The sequence below is a fragment of the Enhydra lutris genome, unplaced genomic scaffold, assembly GCF_002288905.1.
Source record: "Enhydra lutris kenyoni isolate GAN:26980312 unplaced genomic scaffold, ASM228890v2 scaffoldscaffold2, whole genome shotgun sequence".
NCBI classification, from domain to species: domain Eukaryota; kingdom Metazoa; phylum Chordata; class Mammalia; order Carnivora; family Mustelidae; genus Enhydra; species Enhydra lutris.
The window spans coordinates 55,530,496-55,555,836 of NW_019154086.1; the positions used below are offsets into that span (position 1 = coordinate 55,530,496).

General features: G+C 34.9%; 1 protein-coding gene across 1 annotated transcript; it reads right to left on the bottom strand.

The window, feature by feature from the left end:
- Nucleotides 1-242: 242 nt before the first annotated feature.
- Nucleotides 243-16,503, bottom strand: LOC111146373 (OX-2 membrane glycoprotein-like). Its single transcript, XM_022501908.1, has 4 exons — nucleotides 16,384-16,503; nucleotides 6,406-6,744; nucleotides 5,236-5,535; nucleotides 243-349 (listed from the first exon to the last, which is right to left on the bottom strand). The coding sequence occupies exons 1-4, from the start codon at nucleotides 16,445-16,447 to the stop codon at nucleotides 243-245; spliced, it is 810 nt and encodes a 269-aa protein (XP_022357616.1). The 5' UTR covers nucleotides 16,448-16,503.
- Nucleotides 16,504-25,341: the final 8,838 nt, after the last annotated feature.

Genomic DNA, 25,341 nt, shown 5'->3' on the forward strand with positions numbered 1-25,341 from the left:
ACTCTTAGGCTCAATTCACCAGAAATGACTAACAGCATACTTTTATAACAATCCCAGTACGGTGTCATTTGAACAAGAATAAACTCTTGACTGCCGGAATTACTAAGTAAATAGAAAAGAGTTTTGCATCATCATTCTTTCCATGATAACTTTTGCCAAAACCCTTGATATGTCCTTTCTTCATATTTAAAACTAGCCCCTATTTTACCTATCTTCCCTGACATAGACAGGTAGAATGCAACTTACTTTTTCTTTCTCCAAATAAGATAGATAACAATTGACAAAAAACATAACAGAAGTATGGGTAGACCAATGATACGCAACCAAGTATAAGGAGAATGAGAAGTACCTGAAAGACACAAACCAGAAACATGTTCTTTGGGACTATACTTTCCATACATTACACTGCCATTTTGGCACTTTAAATCTGCCAATGATCTTTTGATTTGCCATTGTTTTGTTGACATTCAAATTGATACTATGAGATGATTGGCCATATTCAATTTTATAAAAGAATATGCTAATGTGTATTCAAATTGAACACAGACAATATTTAATACCATTTGATGACACTCAAGAATAAGCAAAAAAGACAAAACCACCCAAATATTCAACAAAAGAAAATGTTTAAGAAAAATATAATGTAGTCACATTGAAATACTATTCAGTTACTAAAATGGAACTTTCAAAGAATCTGCTAAAGCCCCAGAAAATAAACTTTTTAATGATAATAATTAGTATTTAAGATTAATGTGTTAAGTGATGTGATAAGCATCTTATAAGGGTGATTTACATCAACTAAGTACGGTTATTAGGTATAGATGGGGAAACAAAGGCTCTGAGACGTTAAGAAAATTGTCCAAAGATTGATAGTGATTAAGTGGCAAAATTGGAAAGCAATTCTGTTCTGTCTGATTTTAGAGCCTGCAGTCTTATGAAAAGAAATTATGAAATTTTAAATACCAACACTTCATGATAGCTATTTTGACCATGGTGTTCCTAAATTGTATTCCAAGCCACTTCTTTCTATGTAGCCTTCTGAATATAATTTATATTTTCTATTTTAATTAAGTTTAACCAAAGGTCATCATGATTATCATGATTCTTAAAATATAAGAATATCTAAGAATTCTTAGCTAATTCTTAGATATAAAAATGAACCTATACACTATGTGATGGACCTCAAGGAAATTTGTACTTACATTAAATGGCATGAATTATTGTACATTTTGTATTCGTAGGTCTACTTCTGGTATATTTCAGGGTCCTTTTTCTGATTGAGATCATTTTTCTGTTCATTGTTACCTCTTATTTCTATTTAATTTGCTGCTTTCAATTTTTCATTACCATTGAAGAGAAATTCTTGCTACTAATTACTTCTTCACTGATACTATTAGGAAAATCCATGTGAGAAATTTTGTGATTTATTTTTGACTATTCAGACATCACTTGGTTTCGGTTTTTAGTTTTAACTATTTTTTTTTATACTTAGCTCATTCAAAATGGGTGACGGAGGCTGAATGGGCCTAAAATATGAACAGAGCCCTGAAGTAGGCAATAATAAACCATGGGAATAAAGTCTCTATAGAAGAACTCAATAGAATCAGGGGTTTATATCCCTAAAATTTGTTACAAAGCTAAGGAAGGAGGAATTCTCTTTTAAATTGATAAGTTACTCCTTTACAGACAATTGAAGCTCAGTGAGAAGTGAAATTAATATAATAATCCAGCTAATAGATTGATGGGAGGTACATGTGGTATTCAATGGACATACTCCAATCTCATGATTTGGGGAAACTTTCAGAAAAAAAGGAGCTGATTAAACTCAGTTTCAAGAAATACACATAACAAAATATTTACCTCTACTCCTTCCTATGATTTCCTTAAAATTATAGTAACAAAAATAAAATGTTTAAATGAAAAACAACAAACAGAAGAGTGATCTTCACTGGCATGAGATTTCAACAAACTTACCAAAGGTGTAAAGTGGGTAGAGGAGTGGCTTTTGAAGGTGTAGGATGAGAGAAGCTACAGGCTCCTGTATGCAAAAAAGCAGTTGATGTCAGGCAGAGACAGCCCTGCAGAACCTGGAGAGCATTTGTACTCAGAGGGCAAAAGAAGGAGGGGTGGATCACAGAATGAAACTTAGAGTCGAAAGTACCCATTTATGTATCTGAAAACAGAATTCTGGAGAGGCAGGTGTGCTTAATGTGCAGCCAAAAAAGAAAAAAAGAAAGAAAGAAAGAAAAGAAAAGAAAGAGAGAGAGAGAAGAAGAAGAAGGGGCAGTTAAGTAATTTAATGAATATACTGGAAATAAATACAGTACAGAGTCAGAGGCCCAGAGTATAGCCCTCCACATTTTGGCTTCTCGATTCTCCTGGCTAACTGTTGAGAGCAGCAGCCTGCTTTCTGCAAACAAAAGTCGTTCTTTACAAGATACAATTAGCCAAATAAAGATTCTATAATTCTCCAGTCAGGGCTCACCAGACTTTGAATAAAACCTGTAATCAAAGTAAGAAAGACTGAGTAAAAGAAACGTAAAATTAAAATGATGGGGAGCACCTGACTGGCTCACTCAGTAGAGCATGTAGACAATTTCAGGATTGTGAGTTCAAGTCCTACATTAGGCATAGATCGTACTTCAAATTTAAATAAATAAATAAATACATACATATGGTAGTGGGTCGGGGGGAGAGTGGAAGAGATAATTTTAAAAACAGAAGATATTACAATACTTCTAAATTATTATTCCCAGATAGATTTGACAAGATATTATTTTCATACAGCAGGAAAAATTGGATATGAAAAATAAATCAATTATAAAATTAATCTTAAGTTGTAAAAGCAATTAAAAAATATAAACCTGATTGTCAAAAGAAGGAAAAATTAAATTAAAGTGTTCAAAGATAATTTTTTAAAATCTCCCTGATACTATGAAGAAAAGAAAAAGAGACATATTTTTTAAAAAAAGAAAATAAAGTTCAATTGAAATGTTTTAATGTCCACTTAATTGAGGTTTATAAAAAGAGAATAAGTTAAGTGAATAGGTGGAAAATTCTCAAAGAAATAAGAAAATATTCAGAGTTGAAGGATTTGAGTCTCCAAATTGTGTGAGCTGATTAAATGCCAATAACATTGAAGTATTAAAAATAAGATTAAAACCCTAAAAATAGCACTAGGACGTTTCAGAACTCTAGATAAAGAGAAGATACTGTATTATCAGAGAGAAGATACAGTAATATTTACTATTATGATTATCTGATTGACATTTGACTTCTCAGCAGTAACAATGGGTGATCAAAGATAATGGAGGAGTAGTCTATAAGATCTGAGGGCAGAAAGATTGTTAAACTAAATTTATGTAACAAGCAACCTATCAATCACATGAAACAGTAGTCATTTTTTGTGCTTTATTTAGGTTAGTCCACAGTTTATTTAATTCACAGACTAATGAGATATCGTAGGTTTAAATGAGGTTATGGTTAACCCATCTGGACTATGTACTAAGCAACTTATTCCAATATTCCCATAGCTGGTTATGCAGAAAAACTGTTAAACTTCCAAAAGACATGATGTCTCCTTCATTCATTCAAACTTTATGATTCAGTGTCATTGATGACTAGTGATGCTTTTTGGTTCTTGGATGATTATAACAAATTATGGAGAAATCCTCACCATTTTCCTGAGTCTACACATTTTCCAAAAGCTATGAAAAACATTAACCCACAGACTCAAGAAGCTTAAGAAAATACAAGCAAGATAAATACAAAGAACGTGACACCAAAACACTAACAATAAAACTAACCTAAAATAAATACAAGGAAAAAGTCTTAAAAGCAGCTAGGGTGAAGAGGAGATACATTCCTTTCAAAGGACAACCCATAAAACTGATATATACTTTTTCAAAGGAAATAATGAAAGTCAGAAGCTAGTAAAATACCATTGTCAAAGTGATGAAAAAAATAACTATCAAAACTGAAATTTAAAAATCCTATAAAAATGTACCTCAAAAGTTAAACATTTTATGACCAAAAATATTAAAAGAATTGGCCATCTATACATCTTCGCTAAGGAAAAAACTAGAGAGAATTCTTTAGGCAGAAGATAAGTAAAACTTTGAACATAGACAAAGAAATAAAAAACAATAGAAAGGATAAATCTAAAAGAATATTACTATGAATAACAGGAAAAAACAATAATATATTTTGGCATTTAAGTATATATAAAGAATTAAAATGAATAAGACATACACCTGAAACTAATATAACATTGTGTATCAACTATATTCAAACAAACAAAAATTTAAATAAATGAATAAGTTAAATGAAATGCACAAAATGACAACATCAAGAGTGGAAATTCATATAAGCTTATTGTATTACCTGAAAAATAATAAAAATAATAAATTATATTAAGCTCTAATAAGTCAAGAGATGCAAGTTGCAGTCTCCAAGTGAACCACTTAAACTACACGGAACATATAGTTAACAAATTAATGGAGGAGGTAAATGAAACAAAAATAAATAACCCAAAAAAATTCAGGAAGAGAGAGAAAGGGACATGAAACAGGTCAAATAATAGAAAACAATAGTAAGATGGTATATGAAAACTCCAATATACCAGTATTTACACTAAATATATAGAGAAAAAAATGCTTCAGTGTCAAAAGATTAGGTGAAATATTTATTTAAATTCTATAAGAAATTATATAAATGCAGAAACATAAATATATTTAAATTATTACTTAAATTTTTAAGGAAAACCATACTTTGTTTAACAATGGCTTTGAAACAAAGGGTACAATTGACAGAGCTTGGCTGGAAGATAGGCAAGGAAAAATTGGCTGCTAAGAGACTTCCTATGGTGGATGACACAAAAGTAAATTTTACCACACTGTTGAAGGTCGTAGAGGTAATCACCAAAGGAACTATATTGGGAAGAAAACTATATTGGGAAGAGGAAAAGTTGAAGGGGGTGTAAGTGAACCTGATCTTCACTGACTGTGGCAGAAATTCAATGGAAAGCAGTTAAGGTAGATGAATTAAAAATTTGCCATTTAAGAACAGTGACCCTTGGAGGCAGAACTGGGGTAGAGAAGGTTTTCATTACTTCATTCATTTAAGCATGCTCATGTATCACAATGACTTAACATTTCTAAAAATAGACAATTACACATGCACTTCTGATATGAATTTTTAAAACATTTCCCCTTGTTGATTATTACTTCTACTTACATTCTTGTTTGACTGACAAGGGAACAATCTTCTCTTCATTCCTTAGAGGATGATCCATGTGCACAGTCAGATATTGGAGACCTAGGGACCTCACAGCCTCCAAGGAGATGGTGCACATTTTAGTGATAGTCACTGTGCCATTTGGATTCTGAGCAAGGTATTCCTCAGGAGGATTAATCAAGACTTGTGATGGGAAAAGAGATATTTGGGGAACAGGTTTTCCCACAGCTGAGTAAATAAATCTAAGAAAATCTTCAGAGTCAAGATTGGACTGGAGTTCAGTTTTTAATCCAGATAGAGCTGAGACAAAAAAGGAGACAGAAAATTAAATATAAAAAAATGTTAAAGATAGACGTCCCCAAATATTTATATGATGACAAAATGTTGAAACATGTCCCTTTCAGACACCTCTCCTCATATTTTGCAAAACCTCACAATTCCATCTCTTGCACCTACCATCCTCCAATTGAAGAGAAATGCTTCATATCTCCACTTTCATTCAACCTTTAAATTACCTTATATAAACCTCCAATACTTTAAATTTACAGCAAAATAATGAGAAGACACTCTGATACTATCACTATTCTTTCAACATTTTGTTAATTCTTATTGTCTGTCTTCTTTCCTCTTCCATTTTCTCCACTCTTTTTCTTTTCCTCTCTTTCCCAGTGAAAATTCTTTTTTTTTAAAGGATTATTTATTTTTTATGTATTGACACAGAGAGAGAGATCACAAGTAGGCAGAGAGTCAGGCAGAGAGAGAGAAGCAGGCTTCCTGATGAGCAGAGAGCCAGATGCAGGGCTTGACCCCAGGACCCTGAGATCATGACCTGTGCAGAAGGTAGAGGGTTAACCCACTAAGCCACCCAGGCACCCCCCAACCCAGTGAAAATTCTGATGCCATCCATGAACTTTACCTACCAGATTAAAATCAGTGCAGTGTAAAAAGTTAGATGCGAGGTCAGAAGACCTAAATGTTATGCCTGGTCCTGTACTGTGTGAAAATGGAAAATCATATAACTATCATTGGTTTCCATTTTTTTTCTTCTGTGTAACAAAAGCATGGGTGGCCTCTATTATAATCTTTCCTTCTCTGACATTCTTTCTCTGGACCTTAACCTTGAAAGACCACATCCTCAAAATTTTGACTCTACACAAAACATTTACATACCTATAATGGTAAGGCAGATTTGTCCCCCATGGCTGCCATGTGGGAACACATTAAATAGACATTTGTAGCAAGCTTCATCTTCAAATGTTACTTCACGGATAGTTATGAATGAGGAATTGGGTTCGATGACCTCACAGTGCAGTCGATCTCTGTATGGTGGAAGAATCGTTTCTCCATATACACTGCTATATGTGCCAATATTTTGTGGCAAAGAACCTTGAATCTTCTGCCAGGTAATTTGCACAATATCTGCTGGAGTTGTTAAATTGCAGAAGATGGTCACATTTTCTCCAAATACAGCTGTTTCATTATTTTTGTATTTTATTCTGTGTGGGGAACCTGAAAATAAAACTCAGTATGAATTAGGAGAAATGCTCTTTCATACTACCTTGGACTTACCCCTATCATAGCACTTATCTCTCTGTTTTATAATTATCTTTTTATATGTGTCTCTTTCCCACTAGAAAATGAACTTTCTTATCTTCTTCATCGCTGATAAGTGGTTTCTAAAAGTGTCTCTGGCATATACTACCTAATTAATAAATATTTATTGAGTACAAAAATTGAAACATAAATTGACCAACACAAGTAATGGTAATTTTGATGAATTTCTGGAGGTTGAATATGAATTAGCTTGAGGGTAATAAACTCCTCAGGACTCCAATCTTAGAGAGGACCTAAAATTCTGTCAGTTTCGCCAGCATGAACCCCTCCAGGTTCTTACAGTGAAGAGCCAAGAAAAATCACCTCATATCTTTGGCAAAGGAAGGGGGAAGTAACCACATTGAAATAAGCCCAGGCCATTTTCTATTTAAAGGAAAAAACCCTCCTCTCCAGGGAAAAGACTTTACAGGATCCTTATCTTACGCAGGTAGAAGGACAAGGACCGTACTCTGGTTCCCTTTAGCTTTCCTATCTTACTTAAGGTGGGGAAGGAGGAGTAAAAAAGTAAGAAAACTTGTGATGGCCACAGCCAAGGATCAGAGGCCCAACAAAAGAGTGAAATTTGAACATAAGATTTTAAAATACTTCCCTCCCCAACTCTTCATCATCACATCAATAGAGATCTAATATAGTGACAATGGATTACAGCTGATATGGTTGCAAGTCTCAGACTTTTATTAACAAGGGGATCTTAGAAAAATTCAAAATCAGCAGAAGAGACAGAAACAAAAAAAAAACTACATGAATTTGAAACCCTTAAGTATAGACTTATTTAAAGAGTAAACACAACCCAACTCCTTGCCAGATTAACATAAAACCCATGCTAAAGCTCTACTTACTTTGGTTCTTTTATTTTTTTAAAGATTTTATTTATTTATTTGTCAGAAAGAGAGAAAGAGAGAGCACAAGCAGGCTGAGTGGCAGGCAGAGGCAGAGTGATAAGCAGACTCCCTGCTGAGCAAGGAGCTGGATGTGGAACTCGATTCCAGGATCTTGGGATCATGACCTGAACCAAAGGCAGTGGCTTAACCAACTGAGCCACCCAGGCATCCCCTTACCTTGGATCTTATTATCTGATATGTCATGTCTGGATTTCAACAAAAAAATTATGTATGTCATGCTAAAAGCCATAAATAAAAACAATCTGAAGAGACAAAACAAGTGTCCAAGCCAGATTCAAATATATTACAGATTTTGAAATTATCAGATGGAATTAAAATCAGCTAAGTATAGACTCTCATGGAAAAGTTGACACATGCAAGAATGCATGGATAATGTAAAAATAAATATTGACACTTTAAAAAGAATTAAAAAGAAAATGCTAAAGATATTACAAGAAAATAAAACTATAGACCAATATCTCTTATGAACATAAATTCAAAAGTGCTAAACAAAATATTAGCAAATTGAATCCAATAAAGTATTAAAAAAATATGCTCCATGGTCAAGTGAGATTCATCCCAGATATGCAAAGCTAGTTCAACATTTGAAAATCAAGTAATGTAATTTATTTAAACCACAGATTAAACAGAACATATTTAATGATCATATCAATAGATTCAGAAAAAGCATTTGATAAAATCCATCACCAATGCATAATAAAACTTAGTAAACTAGGAAAAGATGGGAACTCCTTTTACTTGACAAAGAATATCTATACAAACTTACACCTAGCAAAACTCGAAACTTCTCCACTAAAAAATAGGAGTAAGGCAAGGATGTCCCTTCTTACTACTCCTTTCCAATATCATACTTTAAACCTCTTCCTAATGCAAGAAGGCAAGAAAAGGAAATAAAATGTATGCAAATTGAAAAGGAAGATATTAAACTGTCTTTGTTCACAGATGATATCATCATCTATGTAGAAAATCAGAAAGAATCAACAAAAGAAACTCCTAGAACTAATAAGCAATTATAGGGGGCACCTAGGTGGCTCAGTGGGTTAAAGCCTCTGCCTTCAGCTCAGGTCATGATCCCAGGGTCCTGGGATTGAGCCCCATATCAGGCTCTCTGCTCAGCAGGGAGCCTGCTTCTTCCTCTTTCTGCCTGCCTCTCTGCCTACCTGTGATCTCTGCCTGTCAAATAAATAAATAAAATCTTTAAAAAAAAGCAATTTTAGCAAAGCTGTAATATTACAAGGTGATTTTACAAAAGTCAGTCACTTTCCTGTAAAAACACAATACCATTTACATGATAAGCAACCCAAATGAATTACTTAGGTATAAATCTAACAATGCATACAAGGTCTATATAAGGGAAATTATAAAACTGTAATGAACAAATCAAGGAAGAATTAACTAAATGAGGAACATTCCATGTCCATGGATAGGAAGACCCAATGTTAAAGTTCGTATAGAGAAGTAAGACCCAGAATAATTAACATAACATGAAAGGAGAAGAACAGAGTTGAAGAACTGATACTACTTAACTTCAAAATTTATTCTAAAACTACAGTAATCAATACAGTGCAGAATTGGCAAAAGAGCAGATAAAGAGATCAATGGAACAGAATAGAGTCCAGATATGGATGCACATACACAATGTTAACTGATCTTTGACAACAGTGCAAAGAAATTCAATGGAGAAAGGATAGTCCTTTTTTTTTTTTTTTGGTATCTTATATATTTTATTTATTTTTTATTTTTTATAAACATATAATATATTTTATCCCCAGGGGTACAGGTCTGTGAATCGCTAGGTTTACACACTTCACAGCACTCACCATAGCACATACCCTCCCCAATGACCATAACCCCACCCCCCTCACCCCACCCCCCTCCCCCCATCAACCCTCAGTTTGTTTTGTGAGATTAAGAGTCACTTATGGTTTCTCTCCCTCCCAATCCCATCTTGTTTCATTTACTATTCTCCTACCCCTTAACCCCCAATGTTGCATCTCCTCTCCCTCATATCAGGGAGATCATATGATAGTTGTCTTTCTCCGATTGACTTATTTCGCTAAGCATGATACCCTATAGTTCCATCCACATCATCGCAAATGGCAAGATTTCATTCTTTTGATGGCTGCATAGTATTCCATTGTGTATATATACCACATCTTCTTTAAGGGATAGTCTTTTTAACAAAGGATGATGCTGGAACAATTGAGTATCTGATTATTTTCCTAGGGTTGCCATAATAAATTACCACAAACTTCATGGCTTAAACAATTTATTTTCTCACAGATCTAGAGGTCAGAAGTCCTAAATCAAGGTGTTTTGGACTCTTTAACCCAACCCAGGGTGATTTCATCCTGAGATCCTTACCTTAATTTTATGTGGAAAGACCGAATTTCTAAATAAGATCACATTCTGAGATTTCGGATAGATAAGTGGAGGGGGGAGGCAGGAAGCCACACTATTCAATCTACTACAATATCCATATGTTAAAAAAAATTAATACAGACCCCTAACTAACAAAAATTAATTGAACATGGATTATAGACCTAAATTAAAAATGCAAAAGCCCAAAACTTAGAAGAAAATGTAAGACAAAATTTAAGTGACGTTGAGTTTGGTAATGTGTTATTAGATATAATACCAGAAGTATGATCCATGAATGAAAAAAAATTGCTAAGTTGGAGTTTATTATAATTAAAGACTTTTGCTTTTGAAAGACAACATAAGGAATATAAAGACAAGCCACAGACTGCAAGGAAGTGTTTGTAAAACACATACCTGATAAAGGACTTCGTCATAGGCCATTCAGACTGCTATAACATGGACTGGATAGTTTATAAACAACAGAAATTTTTTCTCACAGTTCTGGAGGCTGGACGTCCAAGATCAGGGTGCCATCATGGTTGTGTAAGGGCTCTTTTCTGGATCATAGAACTCTTATTGTGTCATCATATGGTGTTAAGGAACTAGGAAATTCTGTGGATTTTTTTTTTTTAATAATCTAATCCCATTCATGAAGATTCTGCCCTCCTGACCTACTCACTTCCCAAAGACTCCACCTACTTATAACATAAACTTAGAGGGTAAAAATTTCAGCATATGAATTTTGAGGGGACATAAACATTCAGGCCATAGCAGACTTGCATACAAAATATACATAAAATAAAAAAGAAGAAGAAGAAAGAAATCAAGCAACCTAATTTAAAAAAATAGGAAAAAATCTAAATGAACACCTCACCAAAGAAGATGTATAAATGGCAAACAAGCATATGAAAAGACATGTGAAATCTCTTGTTGTTAGAAAATTGCAAATTTAAACAATGAGATTCCACTATACGTGTATTAGACCGGGAAGGTGAGGAAAAAAACAATACTAAATATTGGTGAAGATGTGGAGTGGCAGGAACTCTTATTCATTTCCAATTCTAATGCAAAATTGTACAGCTACTCAGCAAGACAGTTTGGCAGTTTCTTACAAAACTAAACATACTTTTACCATGAGATCCAACAAGTGTACTCTTAGGTATTTACCCAACTGATTTGAAAACTTATATTCACATAAAAACCTACTTGAACATGTTTATAGCCTCCTATTCATAATCACCAAAAATATAAAGCAACAAGATGACTTCAATAGGTGAACGAGTAAACCATGGTACATCTATACAATAGAATATTATTCAGCCATGAAAAGAAATAAGCTATCAAATTACACACACACACACACACACACACACACACACACACACACACACATACACGCACACCATGGATAAACCTTAAATGCATATTGCTAAGTGAATGAAAATAAACTAAGAAGAAGCCTACACCCTGTGTGATTCCAAGAGCATGTCATCTTGGAAAAGATAAAACTATAGAGACAGTGAAACGATCAGTGGTAACCAGGGGTTTGGAGTAGGCAGAAGAGTTGAATAGGTGAGACACAGGGGATTTTTTAGGACAATGAAACTATCCTGTATGATACTATAATGGTTGATATATGATGTTATGCACTTGTCAAAACATATAGAGACTTATAGCACATAAAGTGAACCTTAATGTATTCAATTAAAAATTATTTAGGAGACTGGGGATGCCAAGGAGTGCAGACTGAAACTTGAAAATCTAACTGTATTATAAATGTATCTTATATGGCTATGAGTTAATAGTATGTACACTTGATACAATGTAATTAAAATGGCCTTTTACCTCTGTGTTCTTCCTCTCCCAAATCCATAACTGGAAGTCTAGTCATGAGAAAAAGATCAGACACATTCTGATAGAGGGTAATTCTACAAAATACTTCACCAGGCCCCTGAAAACAGTCAAGGTCATCAAAAACAAGGAAATTCTGAGGTACAGTCATAGTTAAGAGGACCCTAAGGGTCATGATGAATAAATGTAATGTGGTGTCGGGTGGGATCCTTAAACAAGAAGTTAAAAGTCAAGGAATACAAATAAACTGTGGACTTTAGTTATGAAAAATATATCAAATTTAATTTATTAATTATAACAAACATACTATACTAATGTAAAACATTAATAATAGGGAAAACTGGGTAAGAGATATAGGGGAACACTGTACTATTTTCTCAGTTTTCCTGTAAGCCTAAAACAGTTTTAAAAAATAAATTTTTTTAAAGAAATAAATTCTATTTCTATATATCTTCAATAAGCAAATGGGAAAAAATTAAAAATGCCATTTACAATAGCCTCCCTATCTAGGTAAAAAGAAAGAAATACATAGGGAAAAATCCACTGAATGATATATAAGACCTCTTTACTGAAATCTAAAAAATAAGTCTGGGAAAAAAAATAAAGTAGACTTACATAAGTGGAAAGATATATCATAGTTAAGAAAAAAAAATAAAGATGTCAATTCTTTTCAAGCTGATTTTTAGATTCCAGGCAAATCTAATAAAATTTCAAGCAGGTTTTTTTTTTTTTTTTTAATTCTGGATTTGACTAGCAGATTCTAAAAAAGCCAAGGCAATAAACTGGAGACTTACTATCCAGATATAAAGCTAAAGTGATACAATGTCATAATTATTCAAGGATAAGGAAACAGATGAAATACAATTAAATAGAGTCAGAAATGGTCCCACAAATATATGGTCATCTGATATATAAGACAAATGGAACAGACAGTGCATAGGTGTGGGGAAAAAGATTATCTAAAAAACGATGTAAATTAGATATCAATGTGGAAAAAATTATATATTGACTCCCATCTAAGACTAGAGAAAAAATTCCATTTCAAATGCTTCAAATAGAATACCATCTCAAAAATAAAGTATTATAGAACATCTACTTGGCTGGAGTAGCCAACGATTCCTTAAGAAGGGCACACATCAACAGTTATTTGATATGTTATTCCTTTTTTAGGAATATGACATGATAAAAAAAATCAGAAGTGAAAGATTGTTTACTTTAATATTTAATAATTTAATTATAATATATAAATAATTTAATATATAATATATTTATATTATTATAATATAATATATTATATTTATATATATTTATATATTTATATATAATATATTTAGTATATAAATAATTATAATATACAAAATAATTTAATATTTAATAATTTAATATTTAAAGGTCTACTTTAATATTTAATAATTGCGGTCTATCAAATGATAATAATGATAAAAATGATAAATTTTCATAAGTAAAAAGAGAATACATAGAGTAAGAGAAGATGTTTGCGATGCATATATACGACCAAGGACTTGGGTTCTACAAATCAATAAGATGAGGACAGACAACTCAATAGAAAGTTGAGCAAGATATATGAATTGCACATCATTAAAGAGAATGCCTAAATTACCAATAAACATATTTAAGATGCTCAACTTCTGTAGTCATCAAACATATACAAATTAAAATCCAGACTACACATGCACCAGAATGACTAACATCAAAGGCAAACAATACCAAATTTGGTGAAGATATATAGAAAACACAATTCATACAACTTTGATGGGAGTGTAAACTGAAAAACCCTTTGGCCTGATAGTCGATGGTACTGTAACAGCATTGTTACTTGTACTGCTACTGGTGACAGAGGTAGCTACACTTGTGATGAGCATCGTATAACATATAGAATGACTGAATCACCATGTTCTACACATGAAACTAATGTAGGATTGTGTATCAACTATACTTCAATAAAAAAAAAAAGCTGAACATAGACATATCCTATGATCAGAAAAATCTACTCCTAGATATATATCTAATAGAAATGCATATATGTTCTTCAAAACATATGTACAAAATGTTCATAGAAATACTATTTGTAATAGTCAAAACCAAAAAATTATCCAAATGCAAATAACAGAATTGATAGATAAATTATGGTATTTATACAATGGAATATTATACAATAATGAAATTTAATAAACTACTTTCATCTATTTTCTACTTTTATATCTACTTTCAACAATATGGATAAAACTCGCCAATATGTTGTTGAGCCAAAGAGACTAAATACAAGTGAATAAATGCTAAATGATTACATTTGCAACAGAAAAAAAAGAATCTATGGGGTAAGAAATTTGAATAGTAGCATTCTTAGGAAATGAAAGAAACGGGGCACGAATGAGAGTTTAGGATGCTATTAACATTTTGTTCCTGATCTATAATAGATATGTTGGTATAATCATGAAAATTAATCAGACTGCATACTTATGTTTGTACACTTTCCTATATGCCTGCCTTACTTAAATGCAAAGGTTAAAAAACATAAGCATATACCTCATCTACTTCATATTGTGAACACTTACCTCATATTGTGTTCTGTTTTTCATCTACTTTCCTTGGTTATTACATTCAAATTATAAACAAAAATTTTTTCAAATATTTTTCAAAAATTCATTATGTACACAGCATTGGAAAATATTTAAATACATAGAGCATACTTGTTGTACAAATAGTATTTCATTAGGGAACAAAAGACCTATGATGATGTCTTAACCTCTGCTAATTTCAAAAAGTATGGTTCTAAAGCAATCGTTTACTTTTCTAAGCCTCAGGGTTTTCATCTGCAAAATGGCCTTAGTGATACCTGACTTACAGGGTATTGTGAGCATTGAAAAGAATGTGTAGATATAATGACAGTTGTAAATCACCAAGACATTTCAGTGATCATGGGTGTGTAGACCCTGCACCCAAAGAAAGACCCAATACAGGTTTCCCTTGCTATCTGAAAATAGCGTGTTCCTGTGAAACCTTTCATAAACCCAAAATGTTTCAAGTGAAGAATATTCCCTGCTTTCTGAAAGTTGCAGTTATATCATTTTGCTTTTACAAAGGACCTACATTAGTACAGGAGGGCCTTTTTGTAAAAGTGAAAGTCCTCCTCATTTTTTTTTTTTTTTTTTTTTTTTTTTTTTTGGTTAGCAACAACAGGTAGTAATGTAGGTCATTAATAAAAGCAAAATGATGCAATATGAACCTTCAGAAAGTGGGGTATACCTGTAATACCTAATGAAAGTCTAAATGGTAACAAATAAGCTATCACTATTTCTGTAACAATTTCTAAAATTGTGCTTGCCACATCTCTTTATCATTATTTGTCCACATGCTCATCTCCCCCACTAGATTCTGAGTTACCTGATGTCAGAACCACCCTTCTCCATTTTGTATTTTAAAGGCTCAAGGAAGTTAAGAAGAAGTAAAACTCAGGCATACTGGTTTCCTCTTCCTGTCATGCTTCTTTTGTCCTTAGCATGAGTCACTCCCATTCAACTTTTGATTAAATTATCTAATTGAATTCAATGCTACTTCTACCAGGAAAAACTCCTTCACTAGAAGAAATCATGATTTATTTTCTCAACTAAATTCCTACAAAACATTAGTGACTGCCCTTACCATGAACCCAACAGGTTTTAGATGGAATTGAATTACATATCTTTATTCAAATAATTTTAAATGACTAGAAAATATCAGAACTTGAATATTAATTACATGTGTAATGTTGCAGGAGTACCTTAGTTTGTTTTTTTTTTTAAAGATTATTTATTTATTTATTTATTTGACAGCGAGAGAGAGAGAGAGAGAGAGAGAGAGAGAGATCACAAGTAGGCAGAGAGGCAGGCAGAGAGGAGGAAGCAGGCTCCCTGCTGAGCAGAGAGCCCGATGCAGGGCTCAATCCCAGGACCCCGAGATCATGACCTGAGCCGAAGGCAGAGGCTTAACCCACTGAGCCACCCAGGCGCCCCTGGAGTACCTTAGTTTGTAATGATAAGCAAACCCACAAAGGAAACAATGACCAGATTTAACAACATAAAATTGAAAAACCTCTTGGGGACCAAAACAAGTCAAATTCAAACTTAACACTAATGGGCTACAAGAATTACTGCAAAATTAATGAACTCACTAATTAGGTACCTAGCTAGTTAACTAGCTAACTGACTTGCAAAAGGGCCCATTTCCTTCCAGCAGGTTTGTGGCTGTTCTGATGTGAGCTACTTGGTTACCAACAACCTGAATAACTACATGATTAACATGCAGACTCAAACATAATGCTCTGCTCCTGTAACTTTACAAAAGTGGAAAGACCACCCTGGTATTTATTTGCCATTGATTTCTGGTCACAATGCATTTGCAAGATAAAGTGAAGAGTTACCTGATCCTTGTACCCAGATGGGAAGCATGAGGAGATGGAGGATGAAATGGAGTGGAAAGCCCATGAAATTTATAAAATCTTCAGTAACACGTGGAGCACTTTATTCTCTAGCTGGACTTTAGTTCTGAACCGGCAGTTACCTTTCCAATTTCTCACTGAAATCTGTTACTAATTAACCATTTACACAAACACAAAAACCGAAAAGCTCTCTGATCTTGCAGCATTTGTGGACTTCCTTGTCTGCTTAGCCTCCAATTTGCTGGAATCTCAGGTCTATGCATGCGATTTTCTTCAACATTATGTGCTTGTTGCTCTGTAGCTGTCGTAGATTCATACACAGGTTCTGAAAACTTACCTGCCAACTTGCAAGAAAATTTAATTAGCTCTTCTTTTGACAGTGTTATTAACTGTTCCCAGTCTTTCATGTCCTGTTATGTATGTACATAATAACATGCAAACTAGTTTATCCACAATGAGTGAGATCAAGTGAAAAGACTGCTCTCCCCAGAGGTATGCTGTGCTTCTAAAAATCCTCCTTTTGGCCTCTAAATCCCCATGATCATTGCCTCAAACTGAAATAGGAAATTAAAAATGTAAGTTTTCTGTAAAATCATTACTTTCAAATTAAATACTATTTATGTATTAAAATTTTAAAAAGAACAGGCACAGATTACTTTCATCTTTCTATAAGCTCCTCCCTGGCATGGTACTTTAAATAGAAGGAAAGTATTCTTTGCCTAGTGTTTTTGTTTGTGTTTTTCTCTTTTAAATTCCAACAGTCACTTACTTGCCTATTGGTATATTACTTACACAAGCCCATACAAGATTCCCCAGAATGGCTTCCTCTTCCTGGGATTGTGGAAAAGCAGTGCTCATTCACTATCAGTTCATAGCACACTTTAACAATGAACATTTGAAAGTAAGGATTTTTTCCCTCCTGCACATCTGTTATTGCTGGTTTCATCCAGTTCAATGTATTTTTAATTTCCTCTGAGACTTCCTTAAAAAAAAAAAAAAAAAAGATTTATTTATTTATTTGAGCAGGGAGGGGTGGTGGGAGAGGGAGAGAAATCCTCAAACAGACTCCCCACTGAGCATGGAGCTAGACAGGAGGCTGCATCCCAGGACCATGAGATCATGAACTGAGACAAAATCAAGAGTTAGAGGCTTAGCTGACTGAGCCACCCTAGGCCCCCCAGGTCTTCCTTTTGATTCATGGATAATAAAGGGTTTTTTCTTTTAATATTTTTTGTGTTTGGGTTTTTTTTTGTTCTTTTTCTTTTCTTTTTTTAAAGATTGTATTTATTTATTTGACAGAGAGAGTGCGCAAGAGAGCCCAAGGAGAGGAAGCAGCAGGTAAGGGAGAAGGAGAAGCAGACTCCCCGCTGAGCAGGGAGCCAGATGTGGGACTGGATCCCAGGACCCTGGGATCATGACCTGAGCCAAAGGCAGCTGCCCAGCCAACCGAGCCACCCAGGCACCCCTCTGTTATTTTTCTATTACTGCTTTTTGTTTGATTCCATGTGGTCAGGGAATATACTCTCTCCTGCTGAGGTGTGTTTATGGTCCAGGATATGGTTGATCTTGGTATATATTCCATAGGTGCTTGGAAAAAACCCATGCACTTTGCTCTTGTAAGGTGGCATGTTCTATAAATATTCATTAGATCTTGTTGGTTGATGGCGTTGTTGAATTCTTCTATGTACTTCCTGATTTTCTGTCTAGTTGTTCCATCAATTTTTGAGAGAGAGGAGGTTGAAGTCTCTAACTATAATTGTGGATTTGTCTATTCCTCCTTTCAGTTCTATCTAAAGACACATTTTGGATTGTTATATCTTCTTAGTATATTGACCACCATTTTACCTTTATGTGCTTTCCCTTTCTGTCCCTGGTGAGTTTTGTTTGTTTGTTTGTTTAAAGATTTTATTTATTTATTTGATGGAGAGAGATCACAAGTAGGCAGAGAGGCAGGCAGAGAGAGGGGGAAGCAGGATCCCCACTGAGCAGAGAGCCCGATGCAGGGCTCCATCCCAGGATCCTGAGATCATGACCCGAGCAGAAGGCAGAGACTTAACCCACTGAGCCAAGCACAGTTTTTTTGTTTTTTGTTGTTGTTGTTGTTGTTCTGAAACATATCAAATACAGCCGATCCTGCTTTCTCTTAACTACTTTGCATGTTATATCTTTTTCCATAATTTTATTCCAACCTACCTCTATTTCTTATGTTTCTATAATCGAAGTGAGTCTTCTTGGAGGGCAGCATATAGATTAGTCATATTTTTGTTTGTTTTTTATCTCTTCTAGCGATCTCAATCCTTTAATTGGTGTCTATCATTTACATTTAATGTAATTTATATACTTTTTTTCTTTAAAGATTTTATTTATTTATTTGACAGAGAGAGAGAGAGAGATCACAAGTAGGCAGAGAGGCAGGCAGAGAGAGGAGGAAGCAGGCTCCCCACTGAGCAGAGAGCCCTATGCAGGGTCGATCCCAGGACTCTGGGATCATGACCTGAGCTGAAGGCAGAGGCTTTAACCCACTAAGCCACACAGGAGCCCCTAATTTTTATATTTTTAAAGCTTAAGTTTTCCCTTTTTTTTTTATATTCTGTTTGTTCTCTTTTTCTATTTTGTTTTTCTGCCTTCTTATAGGATACTTGAACACTTTCTATAATTCCATTTTAATTTATCTATAGTGTTTTAAGTGTGTCTTCTTAAAGCTTTCTTAATAGTTATTCTAAATATTATATTACGTATGTACAATGTAATACATAAGCGAAGATTTGTGTATATATGCATGTGTGTATACCTAATCACTGTTTACAGGTGTCAACACTTCAGCAGTCCTAGGGAAATATAGAAAGCTTACCATCCTTTACATTTACATTCCTTTACCCTTTACTTTCTTTTACCCTTTCTATTTATAATATAATCATTTTACACATTACCTTTATATACTTTGAGAACTACATTTATCAGTGTTACAATTTTGTTTCAACCATCAAACATAATTCAGAAAACTCTAAAGGAGAAGAAAGTCTTTTGTATTTACCCATAAGTTTGCTTACCATATTCTTTCTTACTTGCTGATGTTCCAAGATTCCTTATTTTATTATATTCTTTTCTGCTTAGAGAATTTCCTGTAGCCATTCTTTTAGGGGTAGATCTATTGGTGACAAATTCTCTCAGTTTTCCTTCATCTGCCAATGTCTTGATTTCTCTTTTATTTGTAAAGAATATTTTCCCGGATACAAATAAACAGTTTGTATGTTCATTTTTCTCAGTACTTGAAAATGTTGTGAACTCCACAGTTTATAATAAGAAATCTGCTATCATTTGACTGATTTTCCTGCTATAAGTAATTTATCACTTCTCTATAACTGCTTTCAAGACTTTTTTTTTTTTTCATCTTTAGTTTTCTGAAGTTTAACTTCTGTCTTGAGATAGATTTATTTGGGTTTATCTTGTTTGGAGTTAACTGTTCTTCTTGACCCCATAGGTCTGCATTTTTCCAAATTTGTGAAACTTTCAATCATTATTTCTTTGAATACTTTTTCTGTCCCATTGTCTCATTCTGTCTCCTCCTAGAATTCTGAAGACCCAAATGGTAGATCTTTTTGTTTTAGTCCCACATGTTCCTGAAGTTGTGTTTTTTTTTTTCAGTCAATTTTTTTGTGTTTTTCAGAATTGGTCATTTCTATTGTTCTCTCCTCAAGTTCAATTATTTTTTTCCCCCATCTTCTCCATTCTGCTATTGAGCCCATAAGTTGCTTTTTAAGTTTTACATTTATTTTATTTATTTTTATTTTTTAAATTTCCATTTGGCTTTTCTTTATAACAGCTTTTTGTTTTTCTGTAACTTTTTATTTCTTTGCCCAGAGTTTCTATTTTTTTCATCTGTCTCAATTGTGTTATAATTATTCACTGAAGTATTTTTATAATGGTTATGTTAAATTCTTTTCTGGTAATGCTAAAATTTGAATCACGTTGGATTTGGAATCTGTTTATTGTCTGCTTTTTAAGTTGGAATCCATTTTTAGTCTTGGAGCACAATGGATAATTTTTAATTGACATCTGAACATTGTGCATATTTTAAGATTCTGGACCATATTTAAATCCAGTGTTTTAGCAGTCCTCCTCTAATACTGCTCTAGCAAAAGTAAGGACACTATCTTGTTACTGGCAGGTCAGGATGAAAGTGAAACTTCTATACTCAGTCTTCATTAACACAGAGCTAGGGGAATTCAGTGTCTCCATTGCTAAGAAGTGGTAATGGGGCACATCTCTTCTTACTGCTTTTGCATGGCCTCCACTTATACTGTGAGAGGTAACATTTTTTTATATCTGGATGATGGTGAATGTCCAAACTTTCTATTTGTTGTCCTCTGACATCACCCAAATGAGGAGGGCAAGGGTAATTTGTTCCGGTGGGAGTAGAAGTCCAAGCTCCAATATGGTCTCCACTGAATCACAGGGCCTGAGGTCCTTCTTTATTGCAAGGTGGGAACAAAAGTCCTAGTTCCCACTAGACCTTTTCTGATGCCACCCTTGTTGGTAGGTATGGGAATGGGGGCAGGGTTCTGGCACCTTGTAAAGTCTGGCACAGGTCAAGTGTAGGCTTCCCACTCAGCTCTTGCTGATGTGTGTATTTGTTTGTATGTGAGAGAGGGGATGGTTCATTTTTTCCTGTCGAGTTTGGCTGGAGTAAAGCAGTTATTGGTCAACATTTTCTCTCTTTCTAGACTGCCCCACTCCTGGGCATTTGTCTAAAGAGAGCAGGCTTTTTATGAGGTCTTTTAAAAATCTGTACTTACTGGCATTTCCAGGTTTCCAGCTTCTCCAATACCCCATCTGAGATAATTAAGGCAAAAAGAAAACCCAAAGAACTCATCTCAGTCAGTTATTCAGCTCTCAGGTACCTATCTGGGACTCCCTTCCCCTCATCTTTAAGAGTCTTCTCATGTTTGTTTTATATATAATATCCAGGGCTTTTAGCTGTACTTACTGCAAGGGATAGGAAAAAGTATAGAGACTTCACCTTCCAGAAATGGAAGTCTCACATAATTCAATTTTTAACAACAGGTAACACACTTAAATAGGCACTTCATAAACAATTCAAGTAGTCAACCTATACATGAAAAGATAAGTGCTCAACATTCATTAGTTAGATGAAAATTAAATATATAAATACAATAATACCGAACACCCAACAAGATAACTAACATTTTTTTCTAAAGATTTTATTTATTTATTTGACAGAGATCACAAGTAGGCAAAGAGGCAGGCAGAGGGGGTTGGCGGGTTGGGGGGGGAAGCAGGCTCCCTGCTGAGCAGAAAGCCCAATGCCGGGCTCAATCCCAGGCCCCTGAGATCATGACCTGAGTTGAAGGCAAAGGCTTAACCCACTGAGCCAACCAGGTGCCCTAACTAACATTTTTTAAAAGATTGTCTCCCATCCAAGTACTAACCAGGCCGGACCCTGCTTAGCTTCCAAGATCAGACGAGATCGGGCGCGTTCAGGGTGGTATGGATGTAGACTTTAAAAGATTGTCAATGCCAAGTTTTGGCAAGATTCATGAGAGATTAAATTGGCATAATCATTTTAGCAGTGTCTACTACGGTTGTATTTTGTATGCCCTTTGACTCACTGATTAACTTCTAGATATATACACCCAAGAGAAACGAATTAATATGCCCATCAAAAGAAATATACAAAAAAGGGGCACCCTGGGGGCTCAGTCAGTTAAGCATCTACCTCTGGCTCAAGGTCCTGGGATCAAGCCCCAAGTGGGGCTCTCTGTTCAGCAGGGAGTCTGCTTCTCTCTCTGCCTGCCACTCCCCCTGCTTGTGCTCTCTCTCTGTCAAAACAAAATAAATAAAATCTTAAAAAAAAAAAAAAGAAAGGAATATACAAAAATGTAACAGAAGCCTTATTTGTGGTGGCCAAAACTAAAAAAAATTCAAATGGTATCAACTCTAGAAAGGGTAAGTAAATTATAGTAATCTTCATAGAATTAGATGCTACACAGCAATAAAAAAAGAAAGAATAAAACTATGTCATGGATGAATCTCACAAAATTATAATGAGTAGAAGTCAGGGACAAAAGAATATATACTATTTGGTACCATTTATAAGTAATGTTAAGACTAGGCAAAATATTCAAGGGTAATAGAAATCCAAATAAGGTAATTCTGGGAGAGGGATATGACTGGAAAGAGGTACAGGAAATATTCTGCGTTTTTGAAAATACTCTGTATTTTTCTATGGGCTGTATTTTCACAGGTTGATATATATGAAGATTAATTGAGTTGGAAACCTAGTACATTTATGTGTACATGTGTGTACATGTTTCTGCTAAAACTTAACAAAAAAGTGTTTAAAGATTTTCTTCCATTTCACTTTATAATACATTTTAATGGCCATGCACTGGACATCCTTGGAATCCACAATCATTGACCTTTTGAGATCTTTTATCTTTTTTTTAAACCACACCTTCCTCAGCTCCCTGGTCTTTTTACCTTAATTTCCATTGTATTCACTATTTACAATTCAACTTCCTAAAAAAGACAGTCTTCTACCTATCAAGACCCATATTGCTCCAATGCTCACTACATATCACAGTATTTCACAAAACCCTGTTTTTATGTAAGCTTAGTTTCTCTATCAAAATCTGCTAAGACATTACCTCATCTATGCCAATCTGTAACTCTCCGAAAAAGTTCATTATTTCCTTGCATGAATAATTGTTGGTTTGCAAATTCAGGAGCTTCCCATGTGAACCCGAAACTGGCCCCTGTGTTTGAAGAGCAAGGAAAGATTGAGGAAAGAGGCTGCCACTCCAGAGTGATAAGTGGCAAGTTTAATAAGCAAGGGAACTTACTTACAAGGCTTGTTTTAGGCAGCAGCAAGATGGGTAGATCTCTGCACCCACCCACTAGAGTCCTAAAAATTTATATAGACACCTTACCTGAGTTCTGTTACACATACTGTTCAAATAGTCTCAACCTACATTGCTTTCTTAAGGCTCTGCTCTTGAAAATGGGCTGCCTTGTGGGAACAGTGGGCAGAATATATACTCCAAGGACAGGGGAGGGAGGGAGAAGACTGGGTCCAGCTTAAGGGTCAACCAGTGGCCACATCTTCTCAATGACCTACTCCATCAATGACCAGCTTTTGGTTATAACTGCTTTTATTATGCACACTGATGGAGGCGGGAGTATGGGGTGGGGGTGGGGGGGGGAGTATGGGGGCAGGTGGGAGGGGGGAGTACAGAGGCCAGACTTTGCTTTAGCTCCAGGTCTCCAGACAGAATTCCTGAGGCATATAGATTACAACGGTCCTACAGCTCCCTCAAAGACCTCCTTTAATGTTTTATCACTATTGTTTTACTCTCGTTAGTGCTACTTTCCTCTGATAACCGTAACCATGACCCCTCCCCAAGATATATGTTAGCAATCATCTTTCAAACATATAGTGCACTGATGTACATTTGAAGTGTCTCATAACTAATGTTTTACTAGACAAAAATAAAAGCAACCTTATCTTAACAATAGCTCGTTCTCCAAGGTCTTGGAGACCTTGCTTTTAACATGCGCAAATTCCTTAGACTTACGCTCTCCCTAACCCCCATTAACTAAAAAGTATACAGTCACATCTTGCAATTCAGTGCAGCTCTTTCTGCCCATGGGTCCTGTCACCCAGCTATAATAAAAGCACCTTTTTTTGCATAAAAAAGTTTCAAAAATTCTTTCTTGACAGTTCACTGGTAGGCCTCATCACATACTATACTATTGATAACTGTCTTCATCGTTATCTCTGTATTCTTGAAGGCTCCCATGTATACAGAAATAACACAGATAAGGTGATTTTTATTTTGCCTGAGACCCACATTTCTTCACTAAACTCAACCATTCAACCAGTTCCCGCCTGTCTTATTAAGGCTCAAATCCTGTTTCCTTTAGAGAACCTTCATTCACCTCAGTCAAAATTGATCATGACCTTGCTTCTACTGAACGACGGTAGTACACTGGCTATGCCACTCTTGCGGCATTTACTATGCACTGAAATAATTCTGAAGGGACATGGTTGAACATGTTTTTTTAAAAATTCATTAATAATTAAAAGTAAATAGGTTTTATGGGGCTGCCTGGGTGGCTCAGTGGGTTGAGCCTCTGCCTTCGGCTCAGGTCCTGATCTCAGGGTTCTAGGATCAAGTCCCACATCCAGCTCTCTGCTAGGCAGGGAGCCTGCTTCCTCCTCTCTCTCTCTCTCTACTTGTGATCTCTCTCTCTGTCAAATGGATAAAATCTTAAAAAAAAAAAAAAAAAGTAAATAGGTTTTAATATTATCGAGGAAGAGGAATTCTCTCTGCCCTTCGAGAACCTTCTAGCCAGACTGAGAATCAGATTGACATGAGACAGATCAGCAGAGAAAATCAAACTTAATTTCCTAGGCATAGGGAATCCTTGCAGACATGGATATTCCAAAGACAGTCAGGCAAAATGAGGTATAAATGTCATCCAGAACTAAGGAGAAAGGGGTAAGGATGTGCGGCTTCAAAGGGAAGGAAAGCAATTCCCAGGAACATGAAAAAGAGTAAATCTTAGATAAACAAATGTTTGCTGGGCCATTTAGAAAAAATGGGACATAGAGGACTTGGATCAAACAGACCTTGGTAGGTTCCTCCCTTTCTACGACACTTAGGTCCTATTATGATGTTTAATACGGTGATTGCTCTTTACTTGGAGGTCTTCTAAATTTTTGTATGCCTTTGAGGGAGAGGTAAAGAGCTTTTCCTGAATTACCTGAGTTTTTATTGCCTTTTTTTTTTAAGATTTTACTTATTTATTTGAGAGAGAGCAAGAGGGAGAGAGAGAGAGCAAGAGCAGGAGAGAGGCGGGGGGGAGGGAGATGTGGACTCCACGCTGAGCAGGGAGCCCCAGGACACAGATGACCCT

What these genes read in the sequence shown, in the direction of transcription:
- LOC111146373 (XM_022501908.1), bottom strand. Translation starts at nt 16,447, where the DNA reads ATGGGCTTTCCACTCCATTTCATCCTCCATCTCCTCATGCTTCCCATC. An exon ending in CATCTGGGTACAAGGATCAG is followed by an intron (nt 6,745 to 16,383) that starts GTAACTCTTCAC and finishes TTTTATTTTCAG; the next exon opens with GTTCCCCACACAGAATAAAA. An exon ending in AATCTGCCTTACCATTATAG is followed by an intron (nt 5,536 to 6,405) that starts GTATGTAAATGT and finishes TTTTTGTCTCAG; the next exon opens with CTCTATCTGGATTAAAAACT.